Here is an 18299-nt window from a genome sequence, read left to right as displayed (position 1 = left end):
GAGAGGCACGGAGAGGGCATGCTGATATGATCATGTGTTTCCACCGAATGACGGACGAGCAGTTCACTATCCGCAGATAAACATCTGAACCCTAGTATTAGTGTACTGTGACTTCACTATGAGACTAAGAGGGTCATTAAAAAGCAAAAGCGCACTTGCTGCAGCTTTGAGGAGATATAATGTTAAGGCATTAATGCTAGGAAGTGGTGATGAGGAGAGGGAAGCTACAAGGTTGACTGGAGGGATGAGAAAGCCCCTTCATCTGGGCTCATTTTTGTCACCACTCCTCATGTCACCTATCAGTCAAAATATAAATGTTTGCCTATTTCCAACCAGGCTGCATCACTGCCTCACCTCTGCGTGTTACCCTGCTGAGCCTCTCCCTTGTTTTCTACGTGTCATCTCCTTTTCCAGTTTCTCTCTTCCTTCTTCCTCCCGCGCTCTTCCTTTCCTTATTTTGTCTTTAAACGGAGAGTCGTGTGAACAGGCTATGCAAATGAGATGGTTATTACCCCACTGCTCATCAAGCCGCACAGAGGAGACATTAATAGGCTGATGAATATGCATGTGAATTTGTTAATTAAGTTAATTATTCTGCTGAAAATGCATTCGTCTTCCAAGGACATCTTCCCCAGGATTTCAACCTGCTCCACTCATTAGTCATGCGATATTTCATACACAGAGTGAGAATGAGAGAGAGGGAGGCAGACAGTGGGAGGGAGAATGAAGGGGAGAGGAGACAATGCTGTTTTTGGAAAGTGGGTGCCATTAACATGTGGGGTTATAAAAGTATGGGGTAAAAATAATGTATTTTAATGTCATCAGCGCTCACAATGGGATGCGTCATAACTACCCATAATAGCAAACCGCATCCTGCTTTCCAGATATGGCACATTATTCCCAAAAAGACCTAGTTGGAAGTTTATACATTTAGAGTTTTTTACGTCTATTTTTTGCGCTTGCTTCTACCTCACTGGTTACTTCTCCCTAATTGCTTATTAAAACCCTCTTAAATGAACTTTTTGTGCCAACTTTCCAACACATTAATTAATTGTTGTAGCCAATTAAGTGCCGTTGTGCAAATGAGCCTCATCACAAATGGTCCTATAGGGCTAACCCCTCCTTTCTCTCTCCCGCTCCTTGTCTCTTACTCTTCCCTCACCACCCTCCCCCCTCTAGTCTTCCCAGCTGCCCGAGCACTTCAAGGCACTCGGTGCCAAAGAAGCAGAAACTGTGTCCTGATAATGCTTCACTGTTTTCTGGATTGCTTCCAGCCTTCAGGCTCACTGATCTCAAACTTGTACGATAGGTGGAAAGCAAAAAGCTCAGTTGATTCCTTTTTTGTCTGGCACATTTGTACAAGAGCATCTTAATAAGGCCGCTTCTAAACCCACCGCCAAACCATATAGAAAGTGCGCTGATTGCATTGTATGCTTAATTTGTCTGATGGCTATGAATTTTCAAGGAGGCATGCATGCATCAAATAATTTATCTTTATTCATTGCAGGTAATATGAGAGTTCACCAAGAGAGGCTGTAGGGAAAAAAAGAAGGAGGGTAGTTAACTTCAAAGCGCTCAATAAGGTTGCCAAGCTGTTCACACATCTTCATCCCCTGTGTTAAAGCTGGAAACATGCAGAGGAAATCAAATACATGTGTATAAGGAGATGTTCTACACAACAACACTGTGAAAATATACAAAATGTAAAAACACTGAAAATTAGTGGTTGACATACAGTATATATATGTTCACCACCCCACACATACAGCCTATATGTAGGTGTATGCATACATATAATATGTATATTATATGTATGCATACACACATATTATGCAAATCTTTTGTGTACTGGATGTAAAATCAGGTTTCTTTTAAAATAATGACACATCTTTGCACCGAATGCGGAAAGCAGAAAAAAGCTGAATCGGATTAATGGGTATGTCTAACATTTGCCTTTAAGCATGTGCCAAGGTAAGTATCTTCTGTTGATTTAGGCTGTCTCATTAGCTTCTGCTTCTTTATTCAGTTCCACCCTGACTCAGTGATGTTGAGACCAGTGTTTTGTGGAGGTCATACCATCTGTTGCAGGACTCCTTGTTTGTCTTGCTGAAGAAAGTTCTTCGTGACTTTGGTTGTATATTCTGTGTAGTTGTCAAGCTGCGAAATGATTTTGGGGCTCTGTTAGGCTACACCCTAATGGTGCCATATGATGAACGAGCACCTAAACATTTAAAGTGTGTAGAAATGTTGCATAGCAGTGCACTTGGAGCGTATGTATGTGTTCACATGTGTGTGTGTATGTTTTATCTATTCATAAAATAATAAAATGTGATAATAAATGGATCGGAGGACTCAAAATGTGCAAAGAAGCAATGTAAATTTGGCCTAAATGTAAAATTTGTAATGTGTATTATTGTGTCAAAAATGTACTGCCAATAATGCCTCATGAGATAATACCTTTTCTGATTAATGTGACAGTTCTTAGATTTTTTTTTTTTTTTTACTGCTGTTGTTGTTGTTTTACTTTGGGGTTTTCTTTAGCCACTGTGGCATTCATTTTGTAGTTGAGACAATGTGAACATTTTTCCATCATGTTAACAACATGCAGAGAAGCGTTTCTCAGCACAGGGGTTGAACTTTCTCTTTTTTTCTCATGCCTGGCTCTGCCCACTCTGCTGCCATTCGGACGTGGCACTGATACACCCACCAGGAGGATTAGGGAAGGTTTAACACCGGTGCCAGCCTCACTCCCTGTGCCACGCCATCCCTCGGCACAGAGGGAGGTCCCGCTTGGCATGGCAAGGTGAACTAGCCTCTGATTGATGGGCATGGTTTCAGCCTGCTACTGTGCTCCCTAAGGCCCGTGCCTCCTTTTCCTTTTTCCTACTGCTGTCTTGGCAGCAGTGCCCAACTCCTCTTCCATGCCAGGCAGCCAGCTAAAGCTCCTGGTGGGCACATCAATTACACAGCGGCACCTCCCCTCTTTTCTCATGTCTATCTGTGGGTCTGTCTACTGTCTCAGACGATGCCAATCTGGTCCCACTCCATTTCCACTGCTGTCTATAGCTATCTCCTGTGTTTGTGTGCATACTGCTTTATAGCCTACCCATGTTCACAAATACATCTTTGCATATGCACAAATGCACATGAATCCTATTCACGCACACACCCCGTGCTTTCCTCTTAGGCAGGTCATAATGGTTGGTGGGAAAATCCTCCCTAGAGAGCACTCTGCCACAGGCTCAGCTGTACAATAGGCTCAGGTGTGTGCCTGTAGTATGTGCTTGTGTGTGCAAGGCATGGATGCTTTTGCTCTTTAATCTTTTTTTTTTTTTAATCTACTGCTTGATTAAACGGCCTATTTCTCTGACTGCTTTATAGTAGAGGGCAACAGTAGGAACAAACAAACAAACAAACAAACAAAAAACCATTAGTAATGTAGTGCATTATTTACATGATTATTTCAACCTTCCTTTGGATTTTGCCTGTTAGTTGCTGTTGGCAAATCATGAATCATTTACTCACAGCGACCGTACGCCATCTGCAGTATTAATTTTGACACTGTCTTACTATAAGCTGAAAAGGCTTTTATTTTTGAAGCGATAAAGGCAGCTGTTTCGTTTCTCCTGGAAACGTTGTGATAAATAACCCAAAGTAATTGTTACAACGTGCAAAATGGTAAGTCGGAACCTTAAAATGTTTATACTATTTTAAATGTGCTCGTGTATGTTATATATACACACAAACATGCAAACAAAATTGATACATAAAATAAAAAAAAATAAAAAAAAGTCTGGAGAATACACACAAATAGAGAAAGGACTCACCCAAGAGAAAAAAAAAATCGCTGTTCCTCTCTTGCTATGACGAGTTAGTAGTACGGAAGCCCGGAAGGGATGCTAGGAACCTGAAGCGGGGAAGTCGAAGTGGAGCAGGGGGGTACAATGGCGGCGGGGCCTGGTGTTTCTATGCAGAGCTGCAGCCCTGCGAGGGAACTTTCTGTTTCAGTTCAGCAGGGAGGAAATCAGACTCATGGCGATCGGGTTAAAACCGAAGAAGTAACGGGTAAGAACGCGACTCGTGCTTTATTTTTCGTTGCTTTACTGATAATTTATTTTGGGACTTGGGCTATCAATGGCTAACTGCTAAATCAGCCCACTATGTTGGCGAGTACTGCTGCTTTTTCCGTATTTTTTATAGATTTGAAATCCATCTGTGGGTACCATATACACACAATAACTCCAGATTGATAAGTGCGGCTTATCTGTACAAGGATTGGTGTTATTTTTTGGTGCGCTTAAAGTCACGTTAGTTGCCTATCTGTAATCAGCTAACGGCTAACGTTAGCAACTTGCTAACGTCAACTTTCTGCAAACACTGATGATAGGTAGGTCGTGCAAAACAAGGCTCTGAAAATATAAACACCACAGAAGTTTTGCTTACCTATTCAGTGTGTAGAGCAAAAAATGCCAGTCTGTCCATCAGTTTGGCAAACTGTGTAATAAGCTGCAACATTGTAATAGCTCATTATCGACATGTTTTGACAACACTAGACATCCTAGACTAACAGTCTGGTAAAAGGATCCCAAAACTTTTATTAAAAGTTGTTGTTTTTTTTGTTATTTTTGTTATTTTTCCAAAGAGCTGACAAATCCTACCAACCAGCTAATGTATAAAAATCATGCCAGTCGCCTACCTACGTGAGACATCTGCCTGGAACACAAATAGTACAAGTGGGACATAGATGATGATAATGATGTTGTTGTCATGCTCTCAGGTCACTCTTGAAAATATAGAGGAAAGAAAGTATTTTTATACTTATATTTGTTACAGTACACATTTGGCTTCCAATTTGTTTGAAATACGTAAATGATGATAATGCCTACAACACTATTAGACCTTGGTCCACCAGGATTGGCTGAGATCTATCTATCTATCTATCTATCTATCTATCTATCATTGATCAATGGTCTTTGATTAGTGGTCATGTCATTAAACAAATGTACTTTTTGTAAGGTTGAGGAAAACTGCAGTCAGCTGAGACTGAAGAAGTCACGTGGATGAGTGACAAACTGCTTCTCCCGCTGAAAATGCTACATTCAGAACAGAATCCACTTTTTGGGATTCCTGCTGATCTACATTCAAAAACACGCACAAAACTTTTTTTTCCTCATAAAGTTACACTAAAAAAAATGTGTTTGTGTGTGTTAAGTTGATATTTTATTTCTTTAAGTTTTGTTTTGTTGTTTTTATTGCCTTAAAACATTGAAGTTACCACATGTAGCTTTACAATGTTTACCACTTCTTAGACAAATGCCACATAGAAGTTTGAACGGGAAGTTTTTGTATAGCCTTTCACACAGGTGTGGATTAACCAAAATTATTTCTAAACAGTATAGTTTGTGGTTGTGTTTTTCTCAGAATAACAAGGATAATAGAAACGCCCATAAAGATATACAATATAGCTTAACAGCAACTCAAACTGCAGCTGTTAAACTGACAAAAAAATGTGTTTGTTTGATGAAATTAGTTTTTGCCTAGAGGAATAGTAAAAACTTTGTCTTGTTCTAGTTTAAGTACTTTTATTACATAAATATGGTTATTCTGGGTGGCAAAAAAGATCATAAACCTCTTTTAAAATGCAGAACAGAATAAGTGTATGAAATTTGCTTAAAAGTTATCTAAATGCATGTATTTCTTTTTTATTTAGAAGCAGAGAAGCAGAGTCGCATGGCTGCTCTGCTGGAGAGGCTTCATGCCAAACACAATGCTTCCCGGCCATGGCAGGAGACCTGCAAGGTTGTTCGTCAGGCTATGGTGAGAGAGAGACCTTTCTACAAGTGATTTGTACAAATTTCAAAAGCATTATTTTACATCAGTAAAGCCAGGAAAGAGGCATCTGCAGCAAGGCCCTTATGATAAAATCTGTGGTGCCTTTGTGAATAGAAAGCGAAAAACATCCTCAACTCCATTTCTTGAAACAGTAATAGGCACCACCTAGTGGTGCAGTTTAGCTCTACAAAAAAACCAAGTGTTTTCATGACTTAGAAAGACTTTAAGGGGAAAGTCATACAATATATTCTACAGTGGTATAATATACCAGTTTTAGAAGGCCTTAACAACATTATAAACACACACAATACCCATCATGACCCATCTATTTACTTAACAATCCCACATCAGGTCACAATGTAACAAGTAATCACAACAGAGAACACATTTAATGTCATTAAACATATAATTGCATAAAAGGTATATTCTTCAGTAACTTAGCTTCTGGATAAGTAAAGCTGTAATGAATTTACATTCTTGAACCCAGTGGAGCAGGTGGAAAACAAATTTTAGATCTTGTTGATTAAGCACATTTTTTGTTTTATGAACTTTCTCTTTCTTTCCACATAATGTGTCCCAGGAGAAACGTGGTGTGATGAATGCAGCAGGTCACCAGCTCCTGCTCAACTGTCTGGAGACCCTGCAGAGAGCTTTGAAAGGTGAGGACGTCAGTTGATTGAAACACAAGGGAGAGCGAGTTGACCTTTTTGTTTAGAAAAACAAACTGCTTTCTTTTTCAGTCTCATCACTTCCCTCCATGACAGATCGTCTGGAATCCATTGCTCGACAAAACATGTGAGTCTCTTACAGTTACCGAGGCCGGTAAACCTAAGCACTGAAAGCAGTGGAAGCTTTCAGTGCTTAGGTTGAAAAACCTTTAGTTTAATATTTCAAATGAGAATGAGCTTCTTTATTGGTTAGGAGGGCTACATACAACACATTGCATGATGTTCTTTATTTTACAGTTTTGATGGCATTTATCCATTCCAATATACTAAAACTGTTTTAGCTAAAGCACAACAGGAAATGGAGTATAGAAACGTCATAGCATTATTTTGTCAATTTTTTTTGTCTTGTTTATGCAGGCTGGGCTCCCACCTGAGTCCCTCTGGAACGGAGTGCTACATCACAATGGACATGTTTTATGTGGAGGTGCAGCTAGACACCAGTGGCCAGCTAGTGGATGTTAAAGTGGCTCATCAAGGAGAAAGCCCCACGGTCAGTCTAATCACTATGTAGTTCCATAAATTAGTAATAGAAGGCCTTGGTAACACAGGTCTAGAGACCATTCAGTGCACCATTGCAACCTCCACCTGCTAGGAAAAAAACTAACCAATCACAAGGAGGTTTCCAATAAAGCGCAGTGCCAGGAATCTTTGGCAACCGTTTGGAATACACATATTTTCCCTTACAACCAGTGGTTGCCGTGGGTTGCCAACTGGTCTCTAGGCTTGTGTGACTGGGAGAGGCAAATTACATTAATCTAATTCCACTAGTGAAGATTCAGTAATCTTTTTTTGCATTTAATTTTTGGTCACAGAGTTGTCCTGAGCTTTTTCAGCATTTAAGGTGAGTAGAAAGCACATGTGTAATTGAAACTCTTGTGGATGATAAGAGACAAACCTGTAGTGCATGGTGTTTCATTTCTGTTAATGATTAAAAGTTAAAATTGCAGTTACCTGTTAGAGATTCCTGTTTAATAGCTGATTGAGCCACTTTTGTTTTCTTTTTAACAGGGAAAAGAACTTTGAAGAGTTTTCTAAACATCTCAAGGGACTTGTTGATTTATACAAGCTTCCTGGAGACAAGTAAGTAGGCTTGCAGGCTTTGACGTTTGGTTTAGGCTTATCTAAAAGCACGAGTAGATATTTCGTTCCACGTATAAAATTGAATTTACATGTGCTATCTTCCAGATTATGAAAATTATCTTTTCTTAAATTGTTGAGTTATGAATATGTAATGTATTTAGGCTTTTTAACTGCTGAGAGACAGGAGAGCTGAAAAGAAAGCAATCAAAGACCAGATTAGTGATATTATTTTTTTTATAAGATGCATATGCCATACATCTCTGAATATTGTTTTCATATGTCTAATAATATTTCCTTTCTGTGTATCAGTAAACTGAAAACCAAGATGTACATAGCACTCCAGTCTTTGGAGCTTGATCTTACAAAGATGATGCACATGTTTAGGTAAGTTCAATAAGTCTTTGATTTACTGTTTAAGTTGCCTTTGGGATCTTTGGACTTTTCATATTCATCACATTTCTGAGGACTTTGGTTGTATGCTATATGTATGTGCTTCTAGAAAATGCATGTTAAATAATAAATCCCTGAAGATTTAATCAGTTTGAACCTGTGGTACTGTTAAAAGACTAAGTACACTAATTTTATGAGGTGTTGGGACACCTATTGTTAAAGATCGCAAGGGTCACCTCTTATTATAAGAGACTGTATCTCTGTACATTTGCCTAAATTGTATAAATTAATAATTATGACCGAAGCACTTAATTTGATCATCTCTATTTTAATGCAGTCTTCTTTGTTTTTATGTTTTTTAGGTTAGCTACCAATGCTAATACAGTAGAAACTATTCTGCATGGGAGTGTGGGCTTGCTGACAGCCAGAAGTGGTGGTCACCTTGTTTCTCTCCAGTGCTATGTGTCCCCTTATGACATATTTGAAGAGGGAACAGGCACACAGCTCAACCTAATGGACAACAATGGCAAGTGCATGCAGGGCATTGATGACCTTATCAAGAATCATCTACCAGTCACGACCTATGTAACTTACTGGATGCTTGTTGTTACAGTGCCGCGCTCTCTGGGTGTCAGTGTCTCTGTTACAATTGAAGGAACCTCCTCTGTCTATAAGCTCCCAATTGCTCCACTGATCACAGGATCCCACCCTGTTGACAACAAGGGGTAAGAACATGTTCACCAGTGTTTACAAAGTCCTCCAGTGAGCAACTCTAATCTGTGTAAAACCTGCAATTATGCTATACTGGGAATTGTTTACAAATTCACCACTCTTGCAAATATTAGGCAGTTATCATGGGTAATTGATTTTTTTCTCTTTATTTTAGGACACCTTCCTTTTCCACTGTGACCAACTCCAACTGTGTGGACCTGCCAGCTTGTTTTTTCCTTAAGATGAACCAACCCACACCCTTTTCACTCTCTTTTATCCAGAGGATGGGCAATGCTACTTGTGAGTTTACCTAATGCATGTTGTATTCACTATTCATTAACACACATAGAAAATATTATTCTTTATTTGAACGGTTTAACCTTAATCTCTGTCAATTTTTCCCCCAGCCATCCCAGTGTTTGAGACCCCACCAATCTTGTCACCTCTCTACCAGTTAATTGTCCAGAGCCAGCTCCAACGTCTTGAGGAGGGCAGCTCCCAGCCTCCACCCCCACACAACATGCACTTTTATTCTGTGAGCAGACATTACTTGCCTCCACAAATATCAGCGATGTGTTGTAAATCTCTAGAATCTTTCAACTTGCACATTATTTGGTTTAGTTAAAGGTCTGTCCACCCTCGGTGGTTACCCCCAACCTCTTCTTTTGGCTTTAGAATTGTCTCCATTACTTGTATTTATATATCACAATTATCACAATTTCTGTCATTGGAAGTATCTGAAAACTTCTATTTTGCTGTCTAAGGTGTTACCTGATCAGCAGCACTGTTACTTCCTGAATGGCGATGCTCCAGTGCAAGATGGTCGATCTCTTCAAGGAGCACTGGTGTCCAAGATCCCCTTCCGCCACCCGGCACAAGTACCATTCTTGTTGGATATCATTCGGCATCAGGCAGCCTATAACACCTTGATTGGCAGCTGTGTGAAGCGGACTTCTATCAAAGAAGGTAGGTGGCTTCTGATTTCCTGTATTTATCTTATTAACATGTGCTCTGTTTTCTATCATATTAAATTACTTATAATAAGTGTCATTGTTATTTCAGACAGTGCAGGCCTGCTGCAGTTTGAGGTGTGTCCTCTTACTGACTCAAGTTTCAGCGTTTCTTTCCAGCATCCAGTGAATGAGTCCCTGGTCTGTGGTAAGCACATACTTTTGCTCTTTTTTTTTTTTTTGGGAGGTTTCGGGGAATAAAGGTGTTTCACTAAGATAGATGCATTTAAAAAAACATCACAGCAAACATGATGTTTTGTAACAAGTGGATTTGACACAAATGTCTTTATACTACTTTTTTTTTCTCCCCAGTAGTCACTTGCTACAAATACTTGAAATCCTGATAGAGAGCTTGAAGTTGAACTTTAATTTGTTTATATTTCATATATTCATTTTTAAGTCAGAAGTTCTGACTACTGAAATTGATGTGACACTGTTGGAGTGGTTGATATTAATTAATTATGTGGGAAATTGGTCTTTTCTGATTGTATAGTGGTTTTACAGAGAACTGTTTTTTTACATGGTAAATTATCTTTGGTTGAGTATATAAAGGTTTCCCCAACTCATTGCCCAGAAACACAAAACCAACAATTGCAAAGTTTTTATAAAATTGCCATTGCGTTAAAGTTCAGCTAAACTGGTATTTATTATTTTAACTGGAGGACTCAACACATGACTGCAGCATGTTGAACCTTTATCTCAAACCTATGTTTGCTGTCTGTCTTTTCACTGTTGGCTAATATAAAATGTTGACTGAAAAAAAAAATCCTCTAAGTCACTTCAAGGTTGATTAGCAGGCAGCCACTTTACACTTTTAGCTTTGGAGTAGATTGCAGTCTAAAGGGGTTCATGTGTTAATCTGCTGGAATATCTTTTGTTTTTTGTGTAACTCTATTCTATGTGATCTTTTTCCTTTAGTGGTGATGGAGGTGATTGACTCCAGACAGGTATCCTGCAAGCTATATAAAGGAGTGTCAGATGCTCTAATCTGCACTGATGAATTCATCACCAAAGTGGTCCAGAGGTGAGATACTCACCATAACACCATAACTGTGTGGTTATGCACAGTTTAGTACATGGTTGGTAATTGTTTCCTTCCTCTTGTAGATGCATGTCCATCCCTGTAACCATGAGAGCAATTCGAAGGAAAGCAGAAACCATTCAAGCAGACACTCCAGCCCTTTCCCTAATTGCACAAACCGTGGAGACTATGGTGAAAAACAACCTTCCACCCTCTGGTAGTCCCACCTATAATATGGTAACAGCTGATGGATCTAATCCCATGGGACTGCCTGGGCTTACAGGGGGCAACACACCTACTGGAGGAGGGCCCAATTTTACAGGTCCAATCACTTCTCTGTATGGGATGTCCCGAACTGACAGGCAAGCTCAAGGAGGAGAGTGCCTAACCCCAGGAGCTGTGGCTAGCCAGCAACAGATGCAGCAACAACAGCAGCAAGGTCAAGGCCATTCAGATGACTATAGCAAAGTCACACAAAATCCCATACTAACAAGTCTGTTACAGATAACTGGAAGTGTGGGTTCTAGTCCCAGCTCCCAGAATGCACCACAGCCCCACCAAACTCCACCTCCAACATCTTCCCCTGCCAGCAACACCAAGAATCACCCCATGCTGATGAACTTGTTGAAAGACAATCCCACTCAAGATTTTGCTTCCCTGTATGGGTCTAGTCCATTAGAGAGACAGAATTCTTCTGGTTCTCCACGGACAGAAGGCATGGGCGGAACCTGCCCTGGAGGTAGCACGAAGGGAAAAAAGAAGCGCCCACGGGGGAATGAAAAGGGTGGCATGCTGCCTGGAACAGCTGCTGGTGTTGGAGGCGGTAGCTTAGGCATGAAATCTCAACAGTCATCTTCCATGCCACAGCACCACCAGCACCATCAAGTCACTCACGAGGATGATTTCCACCGTGAGCTCCTCTCTATGGATGTGGACGCATCTCAGAATTCTATCTATGATGTTAACCTGACCAGTGATGGCTTAGACACGCCCCATAGCATTACTCCTGCACCAAGCCAGTGTGGAACACCACCATCTGGTCCCAGCATGCCTTATTCACAGTCTCATGTCCAGTCTCAGCAACAGCAGCCACCAGGTACCGTACCACCTCGTATGGTCCGTCTCTCCAGCTCTGATAGTATTGGACCTGATATCACAGAAATCTTGTCAGATTTACCTGAACAAACTGGCAAAGGCAGTGGTGGGAGCCATGGGCAGCATCTAATGGGCAGCGGTGGGGAGGATGGAGGCGCACTAGGTACCCCTATCCGTGACTCTTCGAGTTCAGGTCAGGGTAGTGCAGTGTTTGACTCAGCAGATATTTTCAATACCAACAGCAATGAGAATCCCTTCACAGACCCCGCTGACCTGATTGCTGAGGCGGCCGGAACTGTTACCACTCCCACCAGTGACTCTTCTTCTACCAACTTCTTCCCTGATGCCGCGGACTTCAACCCTGACCTTCTTACCTCAGGCCATGGTTTCTCCCAGAGCTACTTTGATGACAGTTCTCCAAGTGCTGATGGAGACATGGACCTTGTCAAGAGTTTTGGGGGAGGTAGCCAGCAGAATACCCCATCAGGAACGCCTCAAAATCCTACTCCACATGGACAGAGCACTCCAGAGCCTTCACTAAAGGAGCCTTTTGATATTGGGATGGTGTTTGGAGGCAACAGTGGTAGTGGTAAACCACTTCTGGGACAAGCTCCTGATTTAGGAGACACACATGGTGGAGGGTCCCAGAGCCCCCTTTTGAGCATGGGCCTTGGAGGAGCATCTGGTGAACCAAAAGTTAAACAACAACAGGTTCTCATGCGGCCAAAAGATGAGAATGGGGGCAGCGGTGGGAGCAGTTCTGGGATGGGAATCGGGAGCAGCTCAACAGAGGGAAAACAGGTGAAGCGTAGCAGGACGCCATCCAGTGAGGGAAAATCTAAAGATAAACCTCCCAAACGCAAAAAGCTCGATCCTGATGGAAAATCCCCTTCTCACAGCTCAGGGGGACGGCCTTATACACCACCTAGTGGTGGCTCAGGCTCTGGTAGCAGCATAAGTGGAGGCGGTTCCAAGTCTCCTGGTAGCTCAGGACGGTCACAAACCCCCCCTGGAGGTGCCACACCTCCAATTCCCAAAATCACTATTCAGATCCCCAAAGGGACCATAACTGGGGGCAAAACCTCTTCCCATAGTGGATACACCTCCAGCAGTTCAGCCACAAGCAGCACAGGAGGAACTGGAGGAACCAGCAGCAGCAAAAGCCATCATTCACACTCATCGTCCTCTGGAAAGATCAAATCCAAGGAAGGCTCCATGACACAAGGCAACAGCTCCAAACCAGGGAGTGGAGGAAGTGGGCCATCCCAGTCTAAAGGCTCCTCCCAAGGGATGGGTGTTGGCAAGCCAGGATCTTCACCAATCACCAAACATGGCCTGTCTGGGCCTGGAGGTACTGGCGGAGGAATAGGAAGTAGTAATAAAGTTAAGCCTCAGGGGGGCAAGCCTCCTGGTTCACTTATGAATCCCAACATAAAGCCCAACATTTCACCTTCCCATTCTCGTTCCAGTAGCTCTGGTGAAAAATTATCCTCCCCTATGAAGATGCAGCAGTCCCAGGTTCCAGGAACTCCACCTTCTTCCAAGGCCAAATCCCCCATGGGCTCAGGAGGTGGCAGCTCCGGAGGGTCCAAGTCTTCTTCTGGTGGAGGCATGAGCTCACAGAAACCAGCTGGGGGAAGCTCTTCATCTGGTTCTTCATCTTCTTCATCATCCTCCAGTTCCTCGTCATCTTCAGGTTCAGTTGGCTTCTCAGGAGGCTCTCAGTCTCAGTATGGCAGTGGTGGAGGGGGAAGTGGTGGAGGTGGTGGAGGAGGCAGTGCAAGTGGGGGTGGAGGTGGCAGTGGTGGAGGGGCTGGCCAGAATAATGCAAATAACCCAAACGCCAAAGGAAAGTCTCCTAGCCGTAACAAGAAACCCTCTCTAACAGCAGTCATAGACAAGCTGAAGAGTGTTGGAGGAGGAGGAGTAGGGGAGGATGGTTGTGAGGTAGGGCCACCAGTAGGGGGAGCTGGTTCGTCATCTACTCCTGGCGGTGGGTCTGGAAATGTTCCCAGTGGGCCTTCAAACATGGCACCATCCAAGCATGTCTCATCCTCTCAAAGTGGTGACTATAAGCGGGAAAAGTCTGATAAAGAGGCAAAGGCAAAAGTGTCAGTGTCAGGGGGGAGCAGTGGGGATAAAAAGTTGATGGACCCAAAAACAGGTGGGGTAGGTTCGACTGCTTTGGCCAAGATTATAATTAGCAAACCAGACGGTGGCTCTCCAAGTATCAAGGCTAAAGTGACCCTACAGAAAGCAGGAGAAGGATCTGGTGACAATATGCGTCCTCAGATTTCTAGCCTGAAAGCTTCTCCACTCTTCAGTGGCTCGACTCCCAAACATGACCGCTCCTCCCCCAGTCACAGCCGCTCACCAGGATATACCCCACTTAACCAGGATAGTGAGAGCGAGTCAGGAAGCAGCTCAGTGGCTGAAAAGTCTCACCAGAACAGCCCCAGCTCGGACGATGACCAGACCATGCGCCCACTTCCTCCCCAGGACTACATGAGCTCTATTCCCCTTAGCTCAGGTGAGAAACATAAGAAACACAAGAAGGAGAAAAAGAAGCAGAAGGAGAGGGAACGGGAGAGGGACAGAGACCGAGAACGGGACAGGGACAAAGAGAAAAAGAAATCTATGTCAATGGGGCCGTCTTCTCATCCAATAAAATCGGACAGTTGGTCAAGGTCTCCCATCTCAGCTTCAGATTCATCTTTGTCCATGTTAAGTTCAGATCGGCCTTCCCGGCCGAGCCCAATGTATATGAGAAATGAAGATGATGACCTCATGGACTCAGCCCTCACCGGCAACCTTTAATTTGATGTAGAAAGTGCTTTGATTTCACTCATTTGTTGTCAAATTTTAACCCATTCCTTTTAAAACGTAAAGTAAACTTCTATTTATTTCAATCAAGCTGCAGATTAGAGCTGGATATAGGAATATTAAAGCTCTGTAGCTGATCATTGAACTGTTAAAGCTGTATTTTAGTTTTGTATTTTACTGTATGAATACCGATGTATGATGTCGGGGTGGTTAGGATGCCAGGTGTATGTGAATGTGAACACTACACATAAAAAGCCACCTCCGAATTGAGAAATTAACCATTTTTGTCTTTCCTGTGATGTCAGATGTTTTTATTTTTTTTTAGTACGTTTCCCCATTTCTTTATCCATGTAATCCATGTACATTCTGCTTCTGTCATAAAAAACAATGGGTTGCTATTATACAGTATGACATCTATTGGAAGTTATTGTAAAGACAGAAAGGTACAGCATTTACTTGCCTTGTTTTTCACAAAACCTTCAAATTTGTAGATTTTTGATACATTTTAAATTGTTAACGAGTAAATTAGTGAAGGTAAAAAGACTGTAACTGATAATGATGATGATGATGATGCTGATGGTGGAGTAAAAGAGACATGCAGTTATTTTTTATAACTGGAATTGTTTTTGAAGGTTGGAATAAAAATTTCACATGTGAACCCTATGTGGCACTAGATGGCAGCAGTGTATCAGGCTCTATTTCTGGCTGCAGAATTACAGGGTGCGTTATAATGAGTCATTTTCCCAAAGGTAATGTGTGGAGGTTAAGTGGATTTTCACATCTTTATTCACAGGTATTATAAAGGATGATTTGTAGATTCAGAGTGCAACTAAAGGGTTTTTCTTTGCTCATAATGGGCTCATTTTGAGCCTCCAAATTGACAGAACTAAGAGATGTTTATACTGTCATGTTTAATATCAGCAAAAAATACTTGTGTTGAGGCAATCTTATTAGGAAACTAACCGGCATTAAGACCTAACAGTACAGATATGCCAGAATGAGTTGGTGTAGTTTTTTGATTTGGTGCTATAAAGTAGTATGACTTTGTAGCTCCAGATACATTTAAATCAAAGCAACGTCTGTGTATCACTGTATGCACAGTGGACATTTAATCTAAAGAGATTAAATGGCCACTGTGCGTTCTTTTTTTCGTCATTGCATTTTCTGCTTTGTCTTTGTGAAATGATTAGATGTAAGACATACAGTCTTTAACAAGCAGCTGAGGTGTACTCAGTAAAGCAAATATCTAATCAACCAATAAGATGGTAGCTCAACTCCATGAACTTATACATGTAGATGGCCTGCTGAAGTTCAAACTGAGCATCAGAATGAGGAAGAATAGTGACTGAAGGGACTTTGAATGTGGCACAGTTGTTGGTCTCGAGGGTTTAAAGTGAATGGTCTGAAAAAGAGGGTGGCGTAATGGTGTGGGAAATATTTTCTTGGCACGCTTTGGGCCCCTTATTATCAACTGAGCATTACTTAAACACAGCCTAGCTGAGTATTGTTGCTGACCATGTCCGTCTCTTTATAATCACAATGTACCCATTTTCTGATGGAGCTACATATAAAGCAAGGTGATCACCCAAGACTAAAGTTGTGGTCAGACCAACATCACCATCCATAGTAGCAAACTTCCAGCACAGCTCAAAAATGTGTTTGCTAAATTAGACTTTAAAAAATGGGGCAGTCTGAAATGTTGGGTTGCTGAGTACTCTGTAATAAAATTTGAAATTGTCAGGACTTTAAATTTGTATCTACATTGCACTGAAGAATGGGATTGTTCATGCCAAAGTAATCAATTAATAGAGGAGAAATATAAATAAATATTATGTGTCACGTGACCAGTTCTAAACCTTCCAGTAACATTGCAGTCAAAGGAGCTTGGAAAAACTGACTGAGAACCTTCACAGACATATTCCAGTAACATTGCACGGACCTTTAGTCAACATCAGGCTTGTGCCCGAGAGACGATAAAAGACTTTGCACAGAATGAGAGGATTATGGGAAGAAAAGGAAATATGTGGATATATTCCAAGCAGTCAGAAAGTGTGAGTGACAGGGTCAACAATAGAGAAATTAGCTGTGCTGGAGAAAAAAGGCAGATCAGCAGTTTCAAAAGGTTGGTAGGGAATATAAAGTCAAAGAGCCACAAAGGGAGGAATGGAGAGAAGCTCGCAGCTGGAGGATGGCGAAAAGATGGCCTGGTAGAAATGAGAATGTTGATTATAAAAACTTTGACTGAAAATGCCACTTTAGAGGCTCAAAAAGGAGTTCAGCTCTGGGCTACTGTTCCCATAATGAGGGCACACATTCAACATATCGTTTTAGGATGCTGTTTTCTCTTTTGGTGTAAATGCAATGATTTACATTGATTCCCATGACTAAATATATAAACTGTGTTTAAGGCTATCAGCAAACTGTCTCTACAACATGTCTCTACATACACTGAATTAAATAAGGTGAAAATAAATGCATCTCACAGTTTTGTTTAGTTTTGAAGCCAAAATGTAAAAAAAAAAAAAACCACAAGTCAAATTCCTAGCAGTCATGAAGAAAAGATGCAAATAGGTGCTTCTGAAAGCTGAGACAGAAGAGGAACAGACTGTGCTGCAGCTCAATAGCAGAAAGACTTGATTCCTTTATTATTCACAAGGACATGATAAACCACATTGGCAGTAATGACATTCAAGCAACCTCCTGCTGTGGTGTCGTAGGGTACTTAGCTGCATATGACACTCTGCATTTATCCTTTGCAAATATACAGTACAAAGGATCAGATGACTTTGCTTTGGGGCCCTTCAGATGGGGCACTGGGGACATAGACAGGAATGTGAAGCCAATCAAGGTGCACATGGTTGACAATAGCGTTTTTTCTTATTCTTTTTCTAAATCATTTTTTTAAATCATAAAATAACCCTATTAATTTGTGGAAGCTATAAAGTTTAGCACTGGCTTCTGGGGGGGAAAAAAATCTTCAAAAAACAGCCCAGTCAGCAAACCCAAGGAAAAGTGAGGTAATGTTTCAGAGGATCAGCTTGCTAAAAGGTTTGTATCAAAACTTGGTTTCATGTGTCATTTGAGACATGAGGGGAGGCAAAGGTTAAAAAGATATTTTTTCCATCCATACAGGAATATGTCTTATTGATTTTGTAGAATATCAGCAAAATGATGAAGTGATTTGATTCATCAAAGTGCTGAAACTTACTGAAAGTTACTGCAGATTTGTTGGCTGCACATCTGTGATGTGAATCTCCTATTCACCACAATCCAAATGTGATCTATTGGATTGAGATCTGGTGACTGTGGAGGTCATTTGAGTACATTGAACTCATAGTCATGTTCCAGAAACCAGTTTGAGATTATTTGAGCTTTGTGACATGGTGTGTTATCCTGCTGGAAGCAGCCATCAGAAGATCGGTACAGAGTGGTCATAAAGGGACAGACGCGGTCAGCAACAATACTCAGACTGTGGTGTTTAACAAATGCTTAATCTGTACTAAAGGAGTCAAATTGTGACAAGAAACTATCCACCACACCATCAAACCACCTGGAGCCTGAACCACTGATACAAACTACAATGGATCCACGCTTTCATCTTGTTAACAC

At 41.5% G+C, this 18299-nt stretch overlaps 1 protein-coding gene across 1 annotated transcript; it reads left to right on the top strand.

The window, feature by feature from the left end:
* The first annotated feature begins 3871 nt into the window (after positions 1 to 3871).
* Positions 3872 to 15370, top strand: med1 (mediator complex subunit 1). Its single transcript, XM_004561333.3, has 16 exons — positions 3872 to 4065; positions 5711 to 5817; positions 6413 to 6491; positions 6573 to 6627; positions 6918 to 7050; positions 7373 to 7401; positions 7569 to 7640; positions 7950 to 8024; positions 8393 to 8556; positions 8644 to 8755; positions 8917 to 9041; positions 9149 to 9276; positions 9506 to 9707; positions 9804 to 9899; positions 10670 to 10775; positions 10859 to 15370. The coding sequence occupies exons 1-16, from the start codon at positions 3945 to 3947 to the stop codon at positions 14682 to 14684; spliced, it is 5430 nt and encodes a 1809-aa protein (XP_004561390.1). The 5' UTR covers positions 3872 to 3944; the 3' UTR covers positions 14685 to 15370.
* The last annotated feature ends 2929 nt before the right edge of the window (positions 15371 to 18299 follow it).

Source organism: Maylandia zebra, linkage group LG8 (genome assembly GCF_041146795.1).
Source record: "Maylandia zebra isolate NMK-2024a linkage group LG8, Mzebra_GT3a, whole genome shotgun sequence".
Taxonomy (NCBI): Eukaryota; Metazoa; Chordata; class Actinopteri; order Cichliformes; family Cichlidae; genus Maylandia; species Maylandia zebra.
This window is presented reverse-complemented; position numbering and strand designations above follow the sequence as displayed.

Excerpts from the sequence above, each read along its gene's own strand:
- med1 (XM_004561333.3), top strand. The coding sequence starts at position 3,945 with ATGGCGGCGGGGCCTGGTGTTTCTATGCAGAGCTGCAGCCCTGCGAGG. Across the intron at positions 9,708-9,803 it reads GCGGACTTCTATCAAAGAAG|ACAGTGCAGGCCTGCTGCAG; the intron begins GTAGGTGGCTTC and ends TTGTTATTTCAG. Across the intron at positions 9,900-10,669 it reads GAATGAGTCCCTGGTCTGTG|TGGTGATGGAGGTGATTGAC; the intron begins GTAAGCACATAC and ends TTTTTCCTTTAG.